At 30.9% G+C, this 19,567-nt stretch overlaps 1 protein-coding gene and 1 non-coding gene across 3 annotated transcripts; one reads left to right on the top strand and one right to left on the bottom strand.

Moving 5' to 3' along the window:
• Window positions 1-1,804: 1,804 nt before the first annotated feature.
• LOC125810188 (organ-specific protein S2-like) lies at window positions 1,805-19,567 on the bottom strand. 2 transcript variants are annotated; one of them, XM_049489719.1, is made up of 3 exons: window positions 19,461-19,567; window positions 18,614-18,784; window positions 1,805-2,396 (listed from the first exon to the last, which is right to left on the bottom strand). In XM_049489719.1, the coding sequence occupies exons 1-3, from the start codon at window positions 19,503-19,505 to the stop codon at window positions 1,920-1,922; spliced, it is 693 nt and encodes a 230-aa protein (XP_049345676.1). In that variant the 5' UTR covers window positions 19,506-19,567; the 3' UTR covers window positions 1,805-1,919. The 2 variants fall into 2 exon arrangements, with proteins under 2 accessions (XP_049345676.1, XP_049345677.1); XM_049489720.1 differs by lacking the exons at window positions 18,614-18,784; window positions 19,461-19,567 and adding an exon at window positions 3,238-3,282 and having other exon boundaries at window positions 1,805-2,567.
• On the top strand, window positions 5,064-5,135 carry TRNAQ-CUG (transfer RNA glutamine (anticodon CUG)). The gene has a single exon. It is a non-coding gene; the product is annotated as a tRNA-Gln (tRNA).

Genomic DNA, 19,567 nt, shown 5'->3' with positions numbered 1-19,567 from the left:
TGAAAAGTATTTCCACGGTCTCTTCCTTAGCAGTGAACCGTCAATCAATTTTATTAGGGGTTCACAAGTTAATATACATATACATATTTATTTAATTTTCTAGTACAAATACAAGATCTACAGTAAAGGCTAAAACAATTGGATTCATCCGAACCCACAAATTCCTACCTAACTCCGCCAATATTAAATTCAACATGACTCATGCACACATGTTATTGATGTTTAATGTTTTTCTTAATCACTTTGATGCATATAGAATAAGCATTATAGATAGGTAAATACATTATGATACTCTCTTCGTTTTAATTTATTTATTTAATTTTAATTTAATATAAAGTTTTAAAAGTATAAAAAAAACTTTTGAATCTTATGATTTCAAACTAAACATATGTAGAATGTATGAAAAAATATGTTATTAGAAAAGTTAGAATTAAATAGTTACCAATTTTTTTATTTCTTAAACAGATTAAAAATAAAAACAAGACAAAATAAATTGAAACTATCAAAATAATTATTAAGGGTCTGAAAAATACTCCAACTTTGGTCGAAATTGTTGGTACGATACCAAACTTTATGGATGACCTTTTAACCCCATCACTATTTAATAGTGTATTTTAAAGGTATATATGTGCCCACGTGGACACGTTACTATTTATAATGATGCAATATTTAGGATGTTCACGTGGATGCATATATACCTTTAAAATACATATTAAACAGTACAGGAGGTAAAATGTTCTTTCCAAAATTCGATATTATTCAACAGTTTCGATCAAAGTTAGAATATATTTCAAACCTTTTTCTCTATTATAATTATAATAACACCATATTGCAGGCAACACGCTATTGATGTCAAGATCAACATGAGTAACACACTCCGGTTCGTAAGACCAAATAATTAAGGATTTTTGGTACATCCAATCTTATGTCTATATCATCCATAAAAATAGTTTTTTTTTTATAATTGAAAATATCATCATTAAAAATAGTTTTTTTAATTGAAAATATCACTAGTTTTCGTCAATTTATCTATATCATGCAAATTGTCGAGAGTATTTTTAAGAATTTCAAATCTCTTCATCAATATATCTGCTTCATGCATGTAACAAATATATATTTAGTAGTTCAATGTCTATATATGCTTTAAAGGTGCTTTAGAGATGTTTTTCGGTTGATAATTTGGTCTCATTCAATAAAAGAGTTTTTAATCAAATAATGAAACTTAACATGGGTAAAATATTAATAACATCATTAAACATTTATCAAATATATGGTTCTTCTGAGGCTGACTAAAAAAATGTATCACATAAATTGAGACAGAAAAATATATAAGAATACTTTTAGTATGATCTGTTGGCCTCGTGCTAGCATAGGGCTTTGCATCTAGTAGTACCAATATTACTCCTAATCGTTTTCCCTCCAAGGATTATGATTTAATTAGGGATTCAATCAGTGGCTAATCCCTAGCTATGTTTTAGCTTGGGAAGTTCTTAGCCAAATCAAATTTAATTTTTAGCGGAAATTAATACGATCTTGGTGCTCATTTTCTTGTGGTACATCGAGAGGTTAATCATATCGTTTTGACTAGGCACGAAGTTTAAGAAAGAAAGATTTTTTTTTGAAATTTATGGTATAAAATAAGTCAGAAATTAGTGTGTAAATCATTTTATTAAGGATAAAATTGACAGTTTAAAGTTAAATTATTACTACTAAATATAAAAATATATCATTCTTTTTGGAGACTGGCCGAAAAGAAAAGTAAGTTGAGATTTAGGAATAATACTACTATTAAATTCAAGAGAAATTTGAATACAACCATCAAGTAGTATTTTTTTATTCATGATCCATTTAACATTGGGAGGCACAAAAATAACCAGAAGACAATCTCTCACACATAGTACTCTTTATATGCAATATTATCAATTACGGTACACAGAAATATTTGGCCTTGGCTCGAAATCCTTTTCTTGTTTGAGACCAACGTTGTCATCATCATGATAACTAGATATATTTGGCCTTAGCTCGAAATCCTTTTCTTGTTTGAGATCAACAGTGTCATCATCATGATAACTAGATATATTTGGCCTTGGCTCGAAATCCTTTTCTTCTTTGAGACCAACATTGTCATCATCATGATAACTAGATATATTTGGCCTTGGCTCGAAATCCTTTTCTTGTTTGAGACCAACGTTGTCATCATCATGATAACTAGATATATTTGGCCTTGGCTCGAAATCCTTTTCTTGTTTGAGACCAACGTTGTCATCATCATGATAACTAGATATATTTGGCCTTGGCTCGAAATCCTTTTCTTGTTTGAGATCAACAGTGTCATCATCATGATAACTAGATATATTTGTCCTTGGCTCGAAATCCTTTTCTTGTTTGAGACCAGCCTCATCATTATGGTAGCTAGATACATTAGGAATTGTCTCAAAAGATGATTTGTGACAATCAATTTTCTCTTTATGTGGCTGAGGAATAAGATGTTGGATTGCTTTAGGCATTGGCTCATCTTTCATCACATCTCTCCAGTATTCTCCAGGGTCTTTTCTTGCATCAGTGTACTGCCCAAAAGTGGAAAAAATTGTTTAATCCCAAGCTATATATATGGATTAATTAATTCTTTATGAGTACATAGTTCATACATGGCATAATATATGAACGTACATTGAAAAGTTAGTCTAAGCAGACACGTAAGTACTCCAATTTTGAGAGTACATGTACATCGATCTAGACATCTCAACTTGGTCTCAACTGTTAAATAAACAATCCAACCCATCCTCATTGTGTCTCGTAGACACTCGACTTTAATGTGATACATATATTCTGGAGGTGTCTAAATGACCAATATTTTGTAAGTTGGAATGTTCAAAATTGAAGTGTTTACATGAAATAATGTCAAATTTGAGTGTATGTTTATGTATCAGTGGAATTTAAAGAAATTTCAGAAATATATCAATATTCATGTTACATATATAGATGAAAGATTCTTGTAAGTAGATTAATTAAGTCCCTAACTAAATGGGCTAAAGCTGCTAGGTAATTTGTAGAAAAATTAATCAAATGTCAATTATGCTAGCTAATTAAAAAGCAAAAATGGATTCTTTTTAATTAGACTTGTAACCATGATGTTCGAAGCCAATTTGCGTACACCTCTACTGATTCTACGAAATATCTATCGCCTTCCACTAACAACATTAAATAACTTTATTCAGAACAACTGAGAACACATACCAGGGCAAGAGAAAAGAGCAGGAAGAGAGCAATATGTGATTTCATAACTTTAAAAGCTGTTGTAATTGGTGTTTGCTTAATCACTTTGATGCATAGATAAGCTTTATATATAGAGAGGTTGGGATATTATAATAATAATAATAATAATAACAACAATAATAACAATAACAATAATAACAACAACAATAATAATAATAACAACAACAACAATAACAACAATAATAATAACAATAATAATAACAATAATAATAACAATAACAATAATAATAATAATAACAATATTAATAATAATAACAATAATAACAGCATCGATAATAATAATAATAATAATAATAATAATAATAATAATAATAAGAAGAAGAAGAAGAATAATAATAATAATCAACAACAACAACAAGAATAAGAATAATAAGAATAATAATAAGAATAATAGTAATAACAACAACAACAACAATTAGCAATGAACCGTCAATCAATTTTATTAGGGGTTCACAAGTTAATATACATATATATTTATTTAATTCTCTAGTACAAATACAAGATCTACAGTTAAGGTTAAAATAATTGAATTCGTCCGAACTTACGAATCCCCATCTAACTCCGCCAATATTAAATTCAACATGACTCATGCACACCTGTATAGTACATAGGACCAAAATAATTAAGGATTTTTGGAACACATATCACGATTATATGTCTCTATATCATCAATAAAAATATTTTTTTGATTGAAAATATAGTTCAAATTATAATTATTAATCCTAATAAATAAAACATACGTAACATGTATGGTTGGAGTGTAGTAATCAACTAAATCACCATCCAAAAGAAATACTAATAGGGCTTCTTTCACACTGTCATAATTAATTATTGTCGACCAAATCTTTTATATCTTATCATATTTTGATATGGTTTGTTATAAATACATTATTACAGGCACCATTTGCTCATAAATAATCAATATTTACTGCCCCAAATTCAGAGCAATTGTTTGAGTCCAAAAATGATTTAAAATTAATAATTTAAATTTATGTTGATTTGAAATTAAAACTTTGTTTGAATATCTAATTTAGATTTTTTTAAGTTATACTCTTTTTTTTAAAATATAAAAATTCTACGATTTATGAAAACTATCAACTTTTCCAATTAATATTTATATATCTAATCTTACCAAATGAGTAAAATTATAAATAAAAAACAGGGAGGTATCAGTATATTCATAAGGCGTGTCGTATTAATGAATCTCATATCTCCGTGTTCTTTTATAAATAAATGTTTAAATGTTATTACAAATTTTAAAAACACATACAATTTTACAAAGATCACAAGTTAACACTAGTAGTAACTAGCTATTTTTTACTATATTCCTTCCACTTGGTACGGATAATCTCTTCCACAAGCTTGACAACAACCCAAAAGTGATCATGAAACCATCGTCAAACTTGTCCTTTTTTTTATTTTTTAAAATCGAGATGTTCATCATGCCGATTTCACTAGTAGAAAATTTTCTTTTCTGTCATATGTCAATAATAAATTGATATAGTTCAACAAGCAAATGTAGATTCTTAGTTTATATAGTTATAAAATATTTCTACTGAACAAAATAAGGCGTTCATCTTCTCACCTTCTCTCACATGAAATTATCATTTCTACTAAATATATAAAAAGACGATTGAACTAATACTACAAACATAAAGGACTATTAATACTCCACGTGAAAACACAAGGATTATTTTGGGCTTTATTCTCTTTTAAAATTTGTTTAATTGCTCGTCATTCTAAAACAATGACATCAAATTGTTTATTTTGTGTATTTGGTACAAATTGGTCCTATGGTCTAGTGGTCAGGACATTGGACTCTGAATCCAGTAACCCGAGTTCAAATCTCGGTAGGACCTATTCATTTTTATTATTATTATTGATTTGACGTAAACAATCTCATTTTTTGTGTTTTCTTTTGAGGTAAATTTAAAGAAACAAAATCTACGTCAATCTCTTTAAGCATTACTTTTTAATAAATTTACCTATTAATGCATATATATGACACAAAAATGAACTCAAATTACTGATCAAGAAGTTTATCTTGACTGATCATAGATGCACTTCTAATTATTGTTATTCCAAAGCTAGTTTGACTTATATCATCACTTCAGATCTTTGAGGGGATAGATGATGATAATCAAACGTAACAAATATTGCACGTGCAAGCTAAATTTGATTAGACTCTAACTTCCATGTGTCAACTTCGTATATGTCTAAATGTCAAACCCGTATTTTGACTCATCAAATAACTACAAAATTAAAGTTTTAAGAATTACAAAACTCTAATAACCTTTTTTTTTTTTTCAAACTTTAAATTCAATATTTCAAGTTTGAAGCTAGAAAGAGCAATTTTTACATATTTTCAAACATAAAAATTATATTTGTATGGTATAACTATAGTTTGTATAATTGCGCTCCATAACAAATTTTATGTTTGTTGTGGAGCTTTTGATTTGTATAATTCGCTACAAACATCCAATTTTATACAAATTGTTCAATTTTGTATAAATTCATTTATATATTGTAATTTGTATAATAAGATTTGTATTTGTATAATTATAAGTGTATAGGACGAAAATATATGTATTTGTATTTGTATATACACTTTTCTCTCGTTTTATACAAACACAAACACATTTTATACATTTTATACTGAAATGTATAAAATGACTAATTGTATACCGAATCAGATGACCAAAAAGGGGGATGTTTGCTGCGAATTACAATTAAAATAAACTATGGCTATAACATTTAATTTGAATTAATAGTTTGCTATTTCATATAATTTTCCCTAGGTTTATCGGTTTCAGTTTCGCATCCGGAAATTTTTGGGTTCACCGAAGGCATCTTTCCAATCCAAGTGACAATGCGCCAAGAGCTTTGAAAATTATGTCCGTGTAAGTTCTTGATTATGGGTGTGAAGTGCGCCACATTCATGGCTAAGAGGTTGCAAGCCTCTTTTTCATACTCGAGTTACTTTGTCGCTCTTCCAAAATTGAAGGTGATCTAGCATAATAGATTTCTTTTTCAACTGATTGAGTCGAACTACAAGCAGCCTGATTCCCTAAGTTGGGGGGGGGGGGGGGGGGGGGATATGTAGGCAGAATCGGTGTTGAAACTCGGTTGTATTCCATCATTTGCTCTGAAATCTTATTCTCGAGCATGTTGATCTCTTCATAATCCGATATTGGGATGACTTTTGCATTATTTCAAATTGTGCGTCAAATCAAGCATATCGAACTACAAGTGGCCTGAATTCTCATATAACCTGAGATATGTATGAAACTCATTTCTGGGGTTCGGCCATAATTCCTAAAATCCATACCAAATCCCTCTCCTAAAGAATGAAGATGTGGTCGGTCAATTTCATTTTCCTCGAATTTCCTGCATCAATCCAAGTAAAATGAGGGACAATTGTTGACACCTAATTTTGACCCTCCACGATAAGAATTAATTTAAGAGCCCTTAATTCCAAACGATTTGAAATAACTAATTTTATAAAAATTCAAAATATGTTCAAGATATTTTAAGAATTTTATACACTTTTATAATATTTTAAATAATAAATATGTTTTATATTGTTACGTATGTAGCTACTATATTTTATAAATACTTGAAAACTATCTTGAAAAAAGATTTCATTATTATTATTATTATTATTATTATTTTAACGTTAAACGCTTTATTAATCTAATTTAGTTTGAATTTGTAACACCCCAGAAATTTTTTGAACTAAGACTCGAACCGTTCTTCGTAGTGAGTGAGATTTTACCAAGGAGTTTAAAATTTCTTTAAGTGTTAAGGTCACTAGATGTAGCACCTTGAGTTTCAAAAAGAATTAAATTGGAAATAGCAAAATCTGAAATTTTGCTATTTATGCTTAAGTATAAGTTTTGGGTCGACTTCAAACAACCATAACTCCTGTCTCAGGATGAATTAGGTGTGCTACGAGATACCGTAGCGAAGATATTTGAATTATCTTTCCAACGCCGCGGAGTTTGCTATGTTTCGAGGTCGGATGAGTGAGATATGGCCTTTTGAAGATAGGCTGTCCAGTTAAGGAAAGTTAGCCGAAAATAAAGAGGGGTATTTTGGTCTTTTCCTTAGCCAACCAGATTTAATTCGTTTTTAATAATATTTTAAGGGTCTAATCTGATTAGGTTCAGTTTTATAATCCTATTTTACACCTAGGGTTTTAGTTGAGAGTTCAAGAAGAGAAAAGAAGAAGAGAAAAGAGGAGAAAAGAGAAAGGATCGAAGCGTTCGTCGAGATGCTTGAGAGTTGTTGCAGATTGTCACCATGGGATTAAGCCCTAAGAGGTATGTAAGCTTCCATAGTGTTGGGTTCTTTCACCCACACGCCAATCATAATTTATTCAGCGTAATTTCGTTCTTGAAATTTAAAGATTAGAGTTCTTGATGAGTTCTTGATAAGTGTTCTTGAAGTTTCATTAAGTTTTGATGTAAGATTCTGCTTGGGTCAACTTTAAACGACCATATCTCTTAGAATATTAAGAGTTACGTGAGCCATAACCTATCCAATTAAAGTTAATTGAATCTACTTTCCAATCCCACCAATTTCACGTCAATCCAATATCTGAGTAAAAAGTTATGACTATTTTAGTAACCTATACAGTGCTGTTACGTATTTGCCGACGGGAATATATTGAAAATAATCGTTTGTCTTTTTACCTCCAAGAAAACCATCAACGAATTTGTTGACTAATTAAAAAGCTCAAAACAATCAGATTTTCATCTTCACTCATGAAAATCATAATTTTTGGCTATAGAGATTTTAAGAAACTAACTCGAGAATCTCAAGAAAGGTTTTCTTGATTGTTTACCTTCAAGCTAGGGGTTCAAGGCTTCTAATCAAGTTCTTCTTCAAGATTCTTCAAGAATCTTGTTCTTCTAGGTATGTAAGGCTATCATAGTGTTGGACTAGTTCATCCTCACGCCCTACCTCTACTTTCAGATCAGTAAAAGAGTAATCTAAGATACTTTCCCTAGATTTGAGTATTCTTGAGATAAGTTGATTTTGAGTTCTTGAATTCACGTTTCTTTTAAAAGTTATATTCCTAATTATCGAATAACTATATAGTTATTGAGATCCTTCATATCATGAATCATAACTCTTGAATTCATAATTCAAATTCAAGAGAGAGTTAAGAGTAGAGTTCAAGAAAGCCTTTGAGTTCAATTGTGAATCATTTGAGATCATCTATCGATTTGAACTAAGTTTTGAGGAAGTAAGTCAGAGAATGAGAAGAGTCACATACATGAGTTTCATAATGTTATATAGACCTACGAGTCAAGTCGTTCATGCCTATAAATTCTTCATGAACTCCAAAAGTTGAGTATCTTTGAGAGGAGTAGTATCTTCAAGTTCTAAGTCTTGAGTATTGAGTTCCTAATCCCCTTTGAGATTATATTTCTAAGCATGGGACTATTACATGTTACCCATAAAGTCTTTGAGTTGAATTGTTCATGCCCATAATTCCGCATGAATCCTATAAGTCGAGCAGTCTTGAGAAGAGAAGTATCTTTGAGTCCTTAAGTTGAGTCGTTCATGGTTATAATTCCGCATGAACCCTCTAAGTTGAGAATTCTTGAAATGAGTAGTATTATTGAAGTTCTTGAGTTCCAAGAATTTGAGTTCTATCTGTGGTTATTGAAAACCTTGCATTGAGTCGTTCATGTCCATCATTCGACACGAACCACATTTTAAGAAGTCTTTTACAAATGTTTTACCTTTGTTTTAGACTTAAGTTTTGAGTTCAGTAAAGAGTGAAGAGTAAAGTTTGAAGTCTTTTTCTTCAAAAGTATATGTGGACTAAGTATTCCCAAAGAGTTTATAAATGTTTTCACATTTAAATAAGAACGGAAACTGAGATTTCCAAAAGGCCTTCGGGCTAGTTTTCAGAAAAGAGTAATAGCTTTCTAAATGAAGCAAGTAGGGAAACTGAGATTTCCAAGATAGCCTTTGAGCTAAGTTTTTGAGCAATTATCTCAAATCAGCAGAAAGAAGTATGTTTTTTAAAACATAAGAGCTAGTATATTTTTGGGAATAGTATTGAGCATCGATATGGTGGAGAGTTCAGACAACTCACAGCCCCCATAAATCATATAGCCATCATGGGTAGAAAAGGGTCATACTTTTTAGATGAATCCTTTTCACATAGACTAGTGGATCCATTAGTAGTTCAGGTCCTATACCTTTGGCCGGGTATAGGATGCGCTGGCAGCGTAAGGTAGATCACTGTATCATCACTATAGCTCTTATGTGATGGTTGTCGGTTAGAGAAACTCCCACATAAGTTATTGTATTTTTATATACATCAGTTTATTGTATATTTATATACATTTCAGAATTATGTTGTATCCTTGCATACACACGGATTTGACAGCATGTTTTTAAACAGTTTGTTTCTTTATATTGCACTTGTTTTAAATTGCTTTATATTGAAATGAGTTCAGTCATATTTAGTTGAGTATTCAAAGTTGAGTATCCAGAGTCGAATATCATATCTTTGAGTCGAATATCATATCCTTGAGTTGAGTATCTAATCTCGGAGTTGAGTATCTTATCCTTGAGTACTTCTGAGTTGAGTAAGTTTGAGTAATTTTGAGTACCCTTGAGTATTCTTTGAGTTGAGTAAGTTTGAGAAGAGGTAAGTATGTTTCATTTCTATCAAGTTTCAAGCTTATGTTTATGTTTTAGAATTCCTCTTACATGCTCGTACATTCCACGTACTGAGTCATTTGGCCTGCATCTTCTCATGATGCAGACAGGGGTATTCAGGATCATCAACAGGAGCTTCGTTGATACATCCGAGAGTTCGAGTTAGCTATGGTGAGCCTAATTGATTTCGGAGGATTTCATTTACCTTTCAGTTATATCAGTTGTTAGGATGTCGTGGGTCTTGTCCCGACTTCCATCTTTATCAGTTAGAGGCTTCATAGATAGTCAGTATAGTTGAGAAGTCTGTATCATTTATTTTATTAAATGTTTTAAAGACTAAAGTTGCCTTTTTATGGCGAGTTGTATATATTTTATTATACAGAGGTTTCTTTGGACTTAAAGTTTGTATTTAAGTTTTATGAACTTTTATTTCAGTTTTTAAGCTTTGTATGCTTGAATCAGTTTTCCGCTTGTAATCAGCCAGGATGAGGGTTCGCTTGGGGACCAGCAATGGTCTTCGAGTGCCGGCCACGTCCAGGGTGTAGGCTCGGATCGTGACAGAATTATAGTTATGTTGTTGAATTAGTTATTTTTATCAGGTTAATTATTTTATTCCATTAAGATTAAGAAGCTCGCCAATTAATCTTTTATTGATTCGCCTTATTTAGTTTTTTAGCCGAATTACCAACTAACTTCATTTCGGTTAAAAATGTTGATTCAATTTGGCTATGTTTGAATTAATTGCAAGACCGAGAGGGTGGGCCATTTTCGAGCAGCCCACTTCAATACATCAGCAGCAATATGCCAACAATATCAATATTTTCCCAAAGCCAATTCCCTTTTCCAATTCAATAGCCCACTTTTCAATTCCTCAACCCACTCAATCCAACGCAAACCCGGTCCACTCCATTTTCCTTCACAAAAATTACCCAACATTATAATACCCACCCACATACAGCGATCCCAAATACAACCAGACGACCCTGCGTCTTCTTCTTCATCGCGAAGAAGCCCAGAAAATCGAAACCCATCCCAGCAGCCCAGCGTTCCAGCGGACTGACCCGAATCCAGTGGCTAACGTGAACTAGAAGGAAGCTACACAGCGTCTAATTTGTTTTCGACGTCTTCTCCTTTTGCTTTGCCTGTGAGATCGTACAGTAGGCAGAGGCACGCAATCTCCCCTTTCCCTTTTCGGAATGGGGTTGAAGAGCTCGGAAAAGGGTGTTTCCCTATTTTGGTGTAAGTTTTTTGAGGATTTGAATTTTGAATTGGGTCCTATCCATCCGGATTTTCATCTCCCCCCCCCCCCCAAATTCTACCCTAAAAAATCCCCTATATATTTTTCCTCTTAGTCACTGTTGAAGGGGGATTATTATTATTTTTGGGGGAGTTAGAGAAAAATTGGAAAAAGATTATAATCTCTGTTGATATACAGACATAGAGGGAAAATCATATAAAAAATATAGATACATAAGAGACACAAAAAATAGCAAGGAAGACCTCTTTTCTATCCATTCCGTTGTTACTCGCTTCGCTTGTTTATCAGGATTTTTTGAGGTCTAAGATTGTGGTGGTAGAAGCTCGATATCTTTGGCTCGTTCGATCTCCATTTCGCTGCCCAGGAAGAGGTGAGAATCTCGCCCTTATTTCGATTATGGCCTTCTTCCTTCTCGGCCTTTGTATGTCTATTTTGATCTCTCAAGTAGTTTTCTCGTTTAGATGTCGATCGTTGTTTGGGAAAAGACTCATGTCTCTTAGATTATCGCTTGAATATAGGCCGAATATTGACGGTACTCTCTTTAAAAATGCTAGATATGTTCATGTTGTCTTGCTCAGAAACAGATTAACGTATTGTTCTCCATGTTGAGCGTTTGAGTGCTCTGATTACTCTTAGCTCTCGAGTTGTTTTAATGTTGCAGTTTGTCTACTTTCTTTCGGCTTGAGTCTTTCTTTGGTTGTCTGTTAGGTTATGATAAGCCGATTATCTCTAGTTTTTTTTTTTAATCTATCTGAAGAATGCAAAGTGTGTTTGTATTGCTAGCCTTGAGCCTCACCATATGATCCTGAAGCATTTGTTTTTAGCTTTGTTTGGCTCGTCGTGATACTTTCTCAGTCTATCTCTAGGTGTTGAAGCGTGATTGTTTCATCCTTCATCTCTTACGTGGAGTTGTAAAAAATGTTGAAGTCCGTTTTTTTTTATTCATGTCGGTGAATTCTTGTCTTACTTTATTAATATTGTTCTTGGTGATTTGTGCATGAACAAAGCTTTTAACTTCATTTTAGTATTACATAAATCTGTTTTCCACTTTCTTAATCGTTACCATATGCATATTTCCTTATTATTTGGAGTTCATTGTTGCCAATATTGGTTTTTTGTTCAAATTCTTGGTTTTTACTATTTTTGTGTCATTCCCCAAAGTTGTTCAATATGCATATAGTCATCCTTTCTCTTTCAGTAAAAAGTAGTCAAATCCATACTTCCATGCTTTAATTTTGTGCAATATTTGTCATATGTGGGTCCTGTTACTTTTTATTTTTTTTATTTAATATAATAGTTTGGTGGAATCTTCTTCTTCTAATATGTTTAAAATTTAGTATAGTAAGTGGCAGTATATTGGTTCTACATGTTTTCCTCTATATAATGCATGTGATCTGGTCCTTTGTTACATTTATGGTATCCCATCTCATGTTTTAAATATTACAAGTGATATTATTTGGATAAGCATAGAGTAGTCGGTGATTTTTAAGTGATATGTTGGAATCCATTATTATTTGTTTTGCTTAGAATTCTAGTTTTAGATCAATGATGTGAGTTAATTCGGCTAAAAAATGGTTTTTTTTTTTAGTGTTTCACTTTGTTATGATGCTACTGCCTAGTAATTTTTATTTTTATTTTTGTTGTTGTTTATTTGTGCTTATAATTGCTCCATATTTCACCATTTTATACTCCTATGTTAGCTTAAGCTTGGATAAGACTTTTTTCTCGTGTTCAATATATATATATATATATATATATATATATATATTTATCAGCATGGAATTAATTTTAATAGCTTAGTTTCTTTGCTTCCCAAATACTTCTTTGTCTAACAGTCTAGTATGTAGTGTTTAGTTAAATTACTGCTAGTTGTTTGCTATTGATAAGTTGTATTCCTTTGATGCAGTTATTATTTAATGATTGGTTCAAAAATAATATTGTTGGTTACTAATTCTTGTTCTCTTTGTCCATTGTATGTGAAATCTGTCCGGGTCCTCGCGGACTCTATTCTCGCATTTTTCTTGGGGCCACGGAGGCTCATATTCCATTTTTATCCGAGTCAGCCAGCCTATTAAGAATCGACGAACAGGTCTCAGAAGAACATGCAATATAGCTTGGAGAGTCGAAAATAGGGCCAAAGGCCCACCCTTTATTTCAAAATTGTATTTTGTTGTTCTGGGTCTAAGCCCTTGTCATTTTATCTTGTTAGAAGTCTAGGACAGGTGAAAGAATTGGGCCAAAGGCCCACATATAAAAAATATATTTCTTTTTATGTTAGTTTAGGATAGGTACTCAAATGGGCCAAAGGCCCAAAATAAAAATGGTCCCAAGTATTGATCCAGGCTGACAGAAAAACCAAACTTGGGCTCTTTCCCTCTTTACTTTACTGTGTTTGTTTTGCTTGTTAGTATTTGTCGTTAATCTTAGGGTCGAAAAGTTCAAATCCCCAAAAGGCGCTCATTTCATTTTAACAATTTAACTAAATCGATCATCTTTCAAAAGACTTAAAAGAATAAATTTTTGAGAAGTATCACATTTAGATCATAGATCAATATTTCCCTTTTCCCCTTTTAAACCGTCTCAACTATAAAATAGTTCAATTATGTTATTCAAATTAAGTTAAAGTATTTTTAGCCAAAAAATTAATAGCCGGATAACCGCGTATTAGCGGGCATTTCGGATACTTTTAAACCCTTCCCGAAATGTTAATAAGAACCCCGAACCCCCTTAAATATTTTTCAATTGATTTCCTGTTTTAATCTTTTGGAAAAAAAATCAGTTTTCTTAATTTCCCTTCAAAAATTAAATGGTGACTCTTAAACCAGTCTAAGGTATATTTTTAAATAAAACAATAGTTTGCTATTTCATACAATTTTCCTAGAAATAATGAACCTATTCAACAATCACACAAATTTTGAAATAATCTCCAAATATTATTTCATACTAATTTTTCCTTGTGTTTTTTTTATATCAAATTCTGAGGAAAAACAACATTGAACACCCGGAAAATAAGCAGCTTGAGCCTAAATAAAACAAAGAAAAAAATAATTTCAAAAAATTGACTTTCATTTCTCTTTTTCTCTCTTTTGGAAACAAAAGAGAAAAAAAAATTCAAAGCTTGTCCATGGGGATTTTTCTACAACCATAGAGGTTCAAGAGTTTGCCAAAAAAATTATTTTACTTATTTTTTGAGTTTTTTTAAAATAAAAAAAGAACATTATTTTTCACTAATCTGGTTTTTGGAAATTTGAATGTTCTTTATAATTTTCATCCTCCTCCTCAATTGTTTGAATTTTCTTTATTATTCAGCAAAATCTTGGTTTTTATTTGTCAAAACCAAGAAAGCTGAATTTTTTTTAATTAGAAATTGTTATTTTTATTGGTTGCAAATGCAATCTGGGGAATGTTCTGTTGTGGCTCCTCATTCCCCACCCTGGAAGTTCTCTACATTTGAGGTATTTTATATTTTTTTATCATTTTTGAAATTTATGTTGCGGGAATCTTAGTAGCTCAGTTGTTTGGTTACCTGAATTTTTTACCTTATTTGTTCATAAATATTCTATTATCCGCCTTGTAATCCCCTTCCTCATTTCTCCTTTAAAATGAAAAATGACCTTTGTATGTGGTTATAATATTGAAGAATGTGTTATTTTTTCTGCATTTGTTATGTGAAAAAGAAAAAAAGAAACTATTTGAATTTGTGTTTTCATTATTTCAATATGTTGCATGCTAAGAAACAAAGGTTGAGTGGACATAGTTATTCGATACTTATATTGGTGGAGGGAAGGAAATACTTTGTGAAATTAGTCGAGATGTGCGTAAGCTGGTCCAAGACCATATCTAGGAATTTTAGTGTGCATTGATAAAAAATATTGAATTATCTAAATATCTCATTTAAAAGCTTAAATTGTTAGATAGAGCATATTGTGTATTTTTTAGGCCAAAGCTTGTGTATTTTTTTTGACAATGGGTGACGATTAGGCTAGCTTATAACCTCGGCCTCTATATGCTATGTTATCATGTTGAATTGTATTGCCACCTCTAAAACGTAAGTTGTGCTAGAGAGAGCATATACTCTTAGTTATTTAATTATGTGTGGACTTGGAAAACTCCGCGCAATCATGATGTAGCGCAACTTCAATAAGAATAGTTTGTTAAGAACGGAATGTTGGGAATTGTGTGATCACCTTATCTAAAAGCTTAAATCGTAAGATAGAGAACACTATTGAATATTTAATTATATCATCCATGTGTCCTTTTACGTGCGGGCTTGACTCTTTTTCTTAGGCTAATCACATTGATTTTTTTTGTTGTCGATGATGGGTGACTATGAGGCTATCTTGTACCCAAGACGAGATCTACTTTGTTATCATGTTGAATTGTGTGATCAGTGATCACCTCGTCTAAAAGTTTTAAGTTTTGAGAAATATCTTTTACCTCGAAACTGAAGTTGATCATCCTTGTAGTTGGATATATCGATGATCTTCCTGTTGTAGAGTAAATTAAAGGGATTGAAACACTCAAAAAGAAGTTGCATTTTTCGGCATTTGATAGTACATCACGGAGAGTAACGACTTTTGTATTGACAGGAAGATGAAATGCATGAAACCGAAAAAACATCCTCCATAGTAGTCTCGAAAAGTTTTAATGCAAGTGCAACCAAAGGTTCCAGAGTTCACCTTGAGAGATTTGCTTGACAATCAATTTTGGTCTCTTTATGTGACCAAGGCATAAGATGTTGGATTACTTTAGACTTTTGACTTATCTTTCATTACATCTCTCTAATAATATTCTCCAGGGCCTTTTCTTGCATCAATAAAATAAAAATAATATATATAGATTAACCTACCTCCATCATCGATGCTTGCAACAACAACATGTTTAATATAGCTTACAAGCTAAGCGAGATTTGGGGAGAGTGAAGTGCGTATACATTGTTATTCTTATCTTATAAAGATAGAGAGGTTGTTTTCAATTTTAAACTCTCGACTCAATTAAAGAATATCAAAACACAAATGTGTAAAACAAATATAATACTTCCTCTGTCCAACAATATTTGTCCACTATTTACTTTGCATACTTCTTAAGAAATTATAAATAGAAGGATAGTTTTACTATATATCACCATTGGAATATAATAAATACGATGTCTTGAAAATTAAAATGTAATAGAGAATGACTATAATTAATAATAAGGGTAAATTATGAACTAAGTGTAAAATTATTTATTGATTTTATAAAGTGGACAAATATTATTGAACATCCCAAAATAGTACAGTGAATAATTATTATTGAACGACAGAAGTATAAAAAACAATCATGTTGAAAACAATGTAAACGAAAATAATATAGCAACAATAAATAATATAATAACTAATGTACACTTACTTCCCATAGGGAGGCTTATAAGTAATTAATTACTCCCTATGTCCATAATTACTTGTTCACTTTTAAATTGACACACTTATTAAGAAGTCAATTATTGACATAGTGAATTTACCCTTTTACCCCTATTAATTATGAAGTGAATGGATTAAAAATTTTAAGATTCTCAAGAAATTGTACATTTTTCAAAGTAATTAATTGAGGGTATAATAGATAATTATATTGTCCCTTCTTGATTTGTCAAAATGGACAAATAATTAGGGACAACTATAAAAAAAAATGTGAACAAGTAATTAGGTACATAGAGAATATCTATGAACACTTACCAAGGCAAGTGAAAAGATTAGAATGAGAGCAATATTGTTATATTGTTATTGATGTTTAATGTTTTGCTTAATCACTTTGATGCAAATAGAATAAGCTTTATAGATAGGTAAAGATATTATGATACTCTCTTCGTTTTAATTTATTTATTTAATTTAAATTAATATAAAAATTAAAAAAGTATTAAAAAACTTTTGAATCCTATGATTTACAACTAAACATATGTAGAATGTATGAAAAAATATGTCATTAGAAAAGTTGGAATTAAATAGTTGCCAATTTTTTTTATTTCTTAAACAAATTAAAAATAAATATATGACAAAATAAATTGAAACTATGAAAATAATAATTATTATAATTATAATTATAATAACACCATATTGCAGGCAACACGCTATTGATGTCAAGACCAAATAATTAAGGATTTTTGGTTCATCTATAAAAATAGTTTTTTTAAAAAAAAATTGAAAATATCATCAATAAAAATAGTTTTTTTTTTTTATAACTGAAAATATCATCACTAAAAATAGTTTTTTTTAAAATTGAAAATATCACTACTGATGAGAGGCTAGAAGCATATACGTTTTCATCAATTTATCTATATCATGCAAATTGTCGAGAGTATTTTTCAGAATTTCAAATCTCTTCATCAATATGTCTGCTTCATGCATGTAACAAATATATATTTAGTAGTTCAATGTCTATATATGCTTTAAAGGTGCTTTAGAGATGTTTTTCGGTTGATAATTTGATCTCATTCAATAAAAATGTTTTTAATCAAATAATGAAACTTAACATGGATAAAATATTGATAACATCATTAAATATTTATCAAATATATGATTCTTTTGGGGCTGACTAAATAAATATATCACATAAATTTAGACAGAAAAATATATAAGAATACTTTTAGTATGATTTATTGGCCTCGTGCTAGCATAGGGCTTTGCATCTAGTAGTACCAATATTACTGCTAATCGTTTTCCCTCCAAGGATTATGATTTAATTAGGGATTCAATCAGTGGCTAATCCCTAGCTATGTTTTGGCTTGGGAAGTGCTTAGCCAAATCAAATTTAAATTTTAGCGGAAATTAATACGATCTTGGTGCTCATTTTCTTGTGGTACATCGAGAGGTTCATCATATCGTTTTGACTAGGCACAAAGTTTAAGAAAGAAAGAAAGATTTTTGAAACTTATGATATAAAATAAGTCAGAAATTAGTGTGATTATAAATTATTTTATTAAGGATAAAATTGACAATTTAAAGTTAAATTATTACTACTAAATATAGAAAATATATCATTCTTTTTTGGACTGAAAAAAAAAAAGTAAGTTGAGATTTACGAATAATACTACTATTAAATTCAAGAGAAAATTGAATACAACCATCAAGTAATTATTATTTATTCATGATCCATTTAACATTGGGAGGCACAAAAATAGCCAGAAGACAATCTCACACATAGTACTCTTTATATGCCATAGTATCAATTATGGTACACAGAAATATTTGGCCTTGGCTCAAAAAAAATTTCTTGTTTGAAATCAACGTCATCATCATGATAACTAGATACATTTGGCCTTGGCTCGAAATTTTTTTCTTGTTTGAGATCAACGTTGTCATCATCATGATAACTAGATACATTTTGTCTTGGCTCGAAATCCTTTTCTTGTTTCAGACCAACCTCATCATTATGGTAACTAGATACATTAGGAATTGGCTCAAAAGATAATTTGTGACAATCAATTTTCTCTTTATGTGGCTGAGGCATAAGATGTTGGATTGCTTTAGGCATTGGCTCATCTTTCATCACATCTCTCCAGTATTCTCCAGGGTCTTTTCTTGCATCAGTGTACTGCCCAAAAGTGGAAAAAAATTGTTTAATCCCAAGCTATATATATGGATTAATTAATTTTTTGTGAGTACATAGTTCATACATGGCATAATATATGAACATACATTAAAAAGTTAGTCTCAAACGGACAAGTAAGTACTCCAATTTTGAGAGTACATGTACATCGATCTAGACATCACAACTGTCAGGTAAACACTCCAACCCATCCTTATTGTGTCTCATAGACACTCGACTTTAATGTGACATGTATATTCTGGAGGTGTCTACATGACCAATATTTTGTAAGTTGGAATGTTCAAAATTAAAGTATTTAAGTAAAATAATGTCAAATTTGAGTGTATGTTTATGTATCAGTGGAATTTAAAGAAATTTCAGAAATATATCAATATTCATGTTACATATATAGATGAATGATTCTTGTACGTAGCTTAATTAAGTCCCTAACTAAATGGGCTAAAGCTGCTAGGTAATTTGTAGAAAAATTAATCAAATGTCAATTATGCTAGTTAATTAAAAAGCAAAAATGGATTCTTTTTAATTAGACTTGTAACCATGATGTCCGAAGCCAATTTACGTGCACCTCGATTGATTCTACAAAATATCTATCACCTCCCACTAACAACACATATCAAATAAGCTAATCCACCAAAGATAAAAAACAACTGAGAACACATACCAGGGCAAGTGAAAAGACCAGGATGAGAGCAATATGTGATTTCATAACTTTAAAAGTTGTTGTAATTGATGTTTGCTTAATCACTTTGATGCATAGATAAGCTTTAT

This window comes from Solanum verrucosum, unplaced genomic scaffold, assembly GCF_900185275.1.
Source record: "Solanum verrucosum unplaced genomic scaffold, falcon-dt-bn FXZP01000281.1, whole genome shotgun sequence".
Taxonomy (NCBI): domain Eukaryota; kingdom Viridiplantae; phylum Streptophyta; class Magnoliopsida; order Solanales; family Solanaceae; genus Solanum; species Solanum verrucosum.
This window is presented reverse-complemented; position numbering and strand designations above follow the sequence as displayed.

Bases quoted from the DNA above. Each gene is read 5' to 3' on its own strand.
- LOC125810188 (XM_049489719.1), bottom strand. From the start codon at position 19,505: ATGAAATCACATATTGCTCTCATCCTGGTCTTTTCACTTGCCCTG. The intron at 18,785-19,460 runs GTATGTGTTCTC...ACTTTTGGGCAG, and splicing joins TGGTCTTTTCACTTGCCCTG to TACACTGATGCAAGAAAAGA. The intron at 2,397-18,613 runs GTTGGTCTGAAA...CATAATGATGAG, and splicing joins CTAGTTACCATAATGATGAG to GCTGGTCTCAAACAAGAAAA.